Raw genomic sequence first — 6,289 nt, forward strand, 5'->3', positions numbered from 1 at the left:
ACTTAGTGTTCTAGAAGTTTGACACAAACCACAACAATGACATAGTGGATGTGGTAGAGTTCAAGGCTTAGATGAGGGACATTTTGTTGGCAATGGCCAAAGGTCTTGGCGCATCACCACTACATGTGGTAAGTAGTCAAGGACATGTGCCCATTTTAGGGTGTTTTTCTACCCAAGTCATCAATTGTAGGCTATCCGTGCTCACTACCAAGTAGCAAGGACCCATGATACTGAGAGAGAGAGAGAGAGAGAGAGAGAGAGAGAGAGAGAGAGAGAGAGAGAGAGAGAGAGAGAGAGAGAGAGAGAGAGAGAGAGAGAGAGAGAGAGAGAGAGAGAGAGAGAGAGAGGAGGAGGAGGAGGAGCCACACTAGCTATGATGTAGTTTTCCTCCACCTCAGTTGCTCCCACCCTATCCATTGACAGTTCATTGCCTTCAACTACCGCCTATCAAATCACTTGAGCCCCACCTCAACAACCTTTTAGAATGACTCTGCTATGTTGATTTAGAGTCAACATCCTCCCCCCCATGACACTTTCCCTTTCCCTCCATGTTGGACATCAATATAGGATGATGCCCTTGAGGATGTGTCCAACATTGCAGCAAAGGAAGCAAGTGGGAAACGTGCAGTATGTCGATCCACACACGTTAGCGGTCGCCATACATGTGTAATCCCAAAGTAGAGAGAGATCTTGAAATGACTTGCATGTAGGATGTGTGATTGCTCTCCATTTTGTTGCAAACATGGAGACCTTACACCCATGGCCCTCCCATCATAAAAGTAGATGGATTTGGAGACATAGCGTTGCCTTAGACCTACACGAGAGAGAGAGAGAGAGAGAGAGAGAGAGAGAGAGAGAGAGAGAGAGAGAGAGAGAGAGAGAGAGAGAGAGAGAGAGAGAGAGAGAGAGAGAGAGAGAGAGAGAGAGAGAGAGAGAGAGAGAGAGAGAGAGAGAGAGAGAGAGAGAGAGAGAGAGAGAGAGAGAGAGAGAGAGAGAGAGAGAGAGAGGTGTTTTCCCCTTGGATTCTTACAAAATAAAATTGTCTTTTCCCTTTAAGATTCTTAGATATGTGCCACATAGGATTGTGTCAGGTTTGGTAATAGGTATGGGAAATTAAAAAAAAAAGAGAAGTATAGATTGTCTTTTCCCTTCACTATTCTTAGATACGTGCCACATAGGTTTGTGTCAGGTTTGGTAATAGGTATGGGAAATTAAAAAATAAGAGAAGTATAGATTTTCTTTTCCCTTTACAATTTTGAGATACGTGCCACATAGGTTTGTGTTAGGTTTGGTAATAGATATGAGAATTTCGCAAATAAGAGATAGTATGTATTAGAAAATAAGAGAAGTATAGATTGTCCTTTCCCTTCAGGATTCTTAGATACGTGTCACATAGGATTGTGTCAGGTTAGGTAATAGGTATAGGAAATTCGAAAATAAGAGATAATATAGATTATTGTTTAAATCACGATAGTGATAATGCACCAAATCCAGAGTCCACTATTGGTCGAGTAAGACGATGGGTATTAAACACTTGTCAAGCAGTAAGAGGGCTTTAAAGTCATTTTCCAACCACAAAGGCAAGCCGCTTTACCGGTTTACTTCTATATTATTAAAAGGGGATTTGCATTCCAAAAATGTGTTGCCTAACATATACCTATTTTTAATGGTGGATAGTTTATTGTAGATTGCGCTCATTTAATATCAAGGCATGTTCTCATGGGGGTGGGGTTCTCTTTAGAGCGGTTAGTTGATGCACATGCATGTCCTTTCCTAGTTGTCAACTAGTGTGTATCTATGATATTACAGGTAGGTGATTTCCATAATAATGCACAACTAGGGCATTTAATGGTTGGGAGTGTGCACACTTCTTAATGCAAATATTTGTGGAGTATTCCTTGCTTGTTTGTATATAGGTACTTGTTTTATTATTTACAATCATGTTCTCTATTTGCCAAAAATGATCTATTCTAGTGTAGATTCTCTTATTTATTTGGATTTGTAATAGATATATAGCTAATGTTTAAAAATGATCTATTCTAGTGCCGATTCTCTTATTTATTTGGATTTGTAATAGATATAACCAATGTGTAGAGAGCTCTGAGTGGATTGCCAAGTCAAGTTGGATTTAAAGGATTTTGTGATGATGGTACTTTCTTGTTTGGGCATTTATTATGCCTCACAAGAATTTTCATACCCTTCCAACTCACCGTAGAACCAATTGTCTTGGTGGTCATTTTTATAGATTGTATTTTCACTAGGACTACAAACTTTTAGGTTGGTAAAGCAATTTGTGGGGGAAGGTGAAGTCATGAATATTGGAACACTGAGTCGTGGTGCTTGTGCTCCATGCCAAGTGTTAGAAGCAATCGGGGCACCGCGTGAACGGAGGTGAAGGCATGGTTTGTGGGAGATGGAGCAAGTGCTATGATGATGAGAGGAGGCCTTTTGTGCTTTCACTATCGCCCTCATCACACATCACACACGCCTCACCACCACAATTCTTGTTTTCCTCTTCTTTAGATCCTCTCGGCGCTGTCGTTCTTGCAAAAGAGAGAGAGAGAGAGAGAGAGAGAGGGGTGTGAGAGAAAGAGAGTCTCTCTTTTCCTCCCGCCCGGCCCTTCTCTCTCCCTATCTTTCTTTCTTCGCTGGACTTCTTCGTGTCTGCCTTTGTACCCGAGCGGTGCTTCCTCCCGCCATGGAAGCATGGCAACCCGAATTCGATGAGTTCCAGAAGCTCGTTTGGCGGATGAACCCTCCAAGGTATGCCTCCTCTGCCGTTAATCAATCCCTATTGTCATTCTCAGCCAGATTTCTCCCATCTCCCTCTCACTTTCTTCTTGTTTTCCTTTTGGTTCCTCTATTTTGCAGAGTCGTCGTAGACAACACCTCTTGCGATAAGGCTACCCTCTTCAAGGTAAAAATCTATCTCTGCTTTCCAAGATCTGCTGGTCTCAGTAAGCTTCTTTCCCCTTTCCATTTTGAGAATTGCCTTCTCCTTTGGGAAACCTCATTGGTCTTGTGTGCTAGTATGTTTTCTGCCACTTAACTTGGTTCATTTTAAATGTCAGATCGATAGCTCCAACAGACATGGCATCCTACTTGAAGTGGTTCAGCTCCTAACGGATCTTGATCTCAACATTCACAAGGCCTATATTTCCTCTGATGGAGGATGGTCCATGGACGGTTAGTCGTCCCGACTTTTGCTCTGCGCTTGTTTCACAACTTTCTTTCATTTTTCACGATGAGGGTGTGTGTGGCTATGCTTCTGCAGTTTTTCATGTGACCGACTCGGCTGGAAACAAAGTGACACAGGAAGAAACCATCAAATTTGTGGAGAAGGTATGGCTTCATTGCGGTATTCTCTGGCTTTCTTTGTACCCTTATTTGGCTTTTTATGTTCTAATCAGCTGCCAGGTTGTGATATGCTTTTTGATTATTACAGAGTATCGGTCTCAGTCATCAGTACCCTAGAAGGATTGGAGTACAGTCTGCTGCTGAGCACACTGCCATAGAGCTCACTGGAACAGATAGACCAGGCCTCATGTCGGAGATTTCTGCCCACTTAACAGATATGCATTGCAATGTCGTGGCTGCAGAGCTATGGACTCACAACATGAGAGTGGCTTGCCTCCTATACATATCTGATGAAACCTCCGGTGGCCCAATTGAAGATACTGAAAGGCTCAATAGAATTAAAGAATCTCTGTGCACTTTATTGAAGGGGGATGTGAGCTCCAGGGGTGCAAGGACGGATTTCACAACGAGTCTGACTCACACAGAACGGCGGTTGCACCAGATGATGTTTGCAGACAGGGATTATGAAGGAGAGGACGATGAAAATATTTGGGATTTGGATGGTAAGATCACTGTGGAGAATTGTGATGAGAAGGGCTATTCTGTGGTGAATGTCGAGTGTAGGAATAGGCCCAAGCTGCTTTTTGATACTCTCTGCACCTTGACAGACATGGAATATGTGGTTTTCCATGCCACCATTGATAGTGATGGTCTGAGAGCATATCAGGTATGTGGTAATTGTTACTGTCTCCAGGGATTGGTAAGTCAGGCTTGTGTGAGCTAGTGAATGCATGTACCTTTTAAATGTGCTTTGTCTGTTTCTGTTGCACTATTGCTGTCTACATAGGCAGCGTGTCATGATCTGGCATGTCTTCATAAAGCATCCTTCATTTTTCTACTAAATGTATTTGTGACAGTATAGATAAAGTATGTCTAAAGCTTTCGAGTCATTAGAAATTGGAGATTTCTGCTTGGCAGTCTCTTGCACATCTATATTTTCAGCATGTCTATGTTGTGCAGTGTTTGGGATGAATTTTTCCTGAATGTTTGTCAGTTTCACTGTTTAGGAATACTATATACGGCATGTTGATGGTTGTACACTTGATTCAGAGGCAGAGAGACAAAGGGTGGTGCAATGCCTCAGAGCAGCCATTAAACGCCGGGTCACTGAGGTACTTTTTGCACTTTAATTGCCAAATGTCACAGCTACAATTGGAATGAATGTGAATCTTAAATGGGACATTGTGAGTGCCCCCCCTCCTCCCCCGGTGACAATTCAGGTTATTGATGTTTGACCTTGGTGTAATCTGGCATGCAGGGCTTGAGACTTGAGTTGTGCACTAAAGACAGGGTTGGGCTTCTATCAGATGTTACTCGCATTTTTAGGGAGCATGGGCTTTCTGTCACTAGAGCCGATGTTACTACTAGAGGCAACACAGCAGTTAATGTGTTCTATGTAACTGATACATCTGGGGATCGGGTGGACTTGAAAGTAATTGAGGCTGTTCGTCAGGAAATTGGTCAGGCTGTTTTGCAGGTGAAAGAAGTACCTCTTTATTGTAAAACTCCATCTCAGGAAGTATCAGGTCGGTCCAGGTTCTCTTTGGGAAATTTGTTTGGTCGGCCCTCGCAAGTTTTGTACAATCTGGGCTTGATCAAGTCCATTTCCTAGCATCTTTCAATATGCAAGGGAAACGCCTGGAGTAGGAAGCATTCTTGGATGTGCTCATGTTGAACAATGTGATCTGGTTCCACTCTCATCACACACGATATGAATGGGTTGTGTCACCTGTTTTTGCCCTACCTATTACACAGATCAGAAATTATGGCTTCAATCTTGTCACAAGTAATGTCTAATGGCTCTAGAGGTGGTTTCCAGATGGTATTTTGAGCAGAGGAAGAAAGTTCACACAATTGAGATCTGCCAGCTGCAGTTCTTTGTATATAGTCCCTGTATTACACATGCTCATATTGAAACCTTGTACATAATATTATTTCTGAGGACCATGTTTGATGAACAGCTTCCCCGCAAGTACTGTTCAAGGACAGAGCAAGGTTGTTCGCCAGCATAAGAGACTCTAGCTTATCACATTGCTAAAGATTTAGTTTTGGTTTTCCACCTTGGTTGGATGGGTTGTCACCCCTATTTCATGCATGCAGTGTCCTATGGCAGGGATTTCTTTCAGTGATGTCAAAAAATTCACGGAACATATGCTACCACCACCTTTCCAATCTAATCTTGACAGGCAACAACCCTTTGGCATGCTAAAAGGCTGGAAGGTTGTAATGGACACTGGGAAGCGTTGTAGTGGACTAGGGAGGGCTCTGGCCCACATGCTGCAAGGCATGTAAAGGCTACTTCTTTTATAGTTAAATGCTAATTGTTCTAGGCAGGTGTTAGAGCAAGTGGTATGTTGTTTTGTTTGAATTGCGTGAGGTCTTTGGCCTATCATGATTGTAGGATGAACATAAACCCATTAAATCCTGTTTCACCGGAGCAGAATGATGATCCTTGGGCAACTGAACCTTGCGCTCTCATTCAAAACTCCGATGAGGTATTTCCAAACTTTGGCTCTTTTTTTGTTTGCCTTACAAACTCCAAATTTATAATCTTAGCAAGAGAAGATCGACTGACCATTGCAAGAGAAGACCATACCAAAGGGGGGTGAATGCAATCAATCCTCCACACCTAATGAAAGAGCATGGCCTCTCTCATCCTTATGTGTCCCTCTTTGGCATCTACATTGCAATGCTTAGAAATAACTAGGCTCTGGTTAGACTTGAAGTGTGTGTTTTTTTTTTTCAAATCATGTACTGTTCCATGGCATTTCAATGATAAAGCATAGATGACTTGAGATTGCATCTAAATACTATCCAAACTAGAATTAAGTTGCAAATGTGATAAATTTACATGCATAAAAAATCTTGCATTGTAAACAAAGATTCATGTACCAAAGAAATAAAATCAACAAGGAGCTATTAGAGTTGTGAA

The 6,289-nt window shown here is 42.2% G+C and overlaps 1 protein-coding gene across 1 annotated transcript; it reads left to right on the forward strand.

Moving 5' to 3' along the window:
- The first annotated feature begins 2,541 nt into the window (after positions 1-2,541).
- LOC148035623 (ACT domain-containing protein ACR4-like) lies at positions 2,542-5,931 on the forward strand. Its single transcript, XM_087677600.1, has 7 exons — positions 2,542-2,763; positions 2,872-2,917; positions 3,072-3,186; positions 3,275-3,342; positions 3,446-4,024; positions 4,365-4,469; positions 4,616-5,931. Exons 1-7 carry the CDS (start codon positions 2,699-2,701, stop codon positions 4,967-4,969), a joined length of 1,332 nt encoding a protein of 443 aa, XP_087533726.1. The 5' UTR covers positions 2,542-2,698; the 3' UTR covers positions 4,970-5,931.
- The last annotated feature ends 358 nt before the right edge of the window (positions 5,932-6,289 follow it).

Source organism: Lygodium microphyllum, chromosome 5 (genome assembly GCF_053477565.2).
Source record: "Lygodium microphyllum isolate KBCC chromosome 5, Lygodium_microphyllum_v1.1.10, whole genome shotgun sequence".
NCBI classification, from domain to species: domain Eukaryota; kingdom Viridiplantae; phylum Streptophyta; class Polypodiopsida; order Schizaeales; family Lygodiaceae; genus Lygodium; species Lygodium microphyllum.

Bases quoted from the DNA above. Each gene is read 5' to 3' on its own strand.
- LOC148035623 (XM_087677600.1), top strand. From the start codon at position 2,699: ATGGAAGCATGGCAACCCGAATTCGATGAGTTCCAGAAGCTCGTTTGG. The intron at 2,918-3,071 runs GTAAAAATCTAT...TTTAAATGTCAG, and splicing joins ATAAGGCTACCCTCTTCAAG to ATCGATAGCTCCAACAGACA. The intron at 4,025-4,364 runs GTATGTGGTAAT...TTCACTGTTTAG, and splicing joins ATGGTCTGAGAGCATATCAG to GAATACTATATACGGCATGT.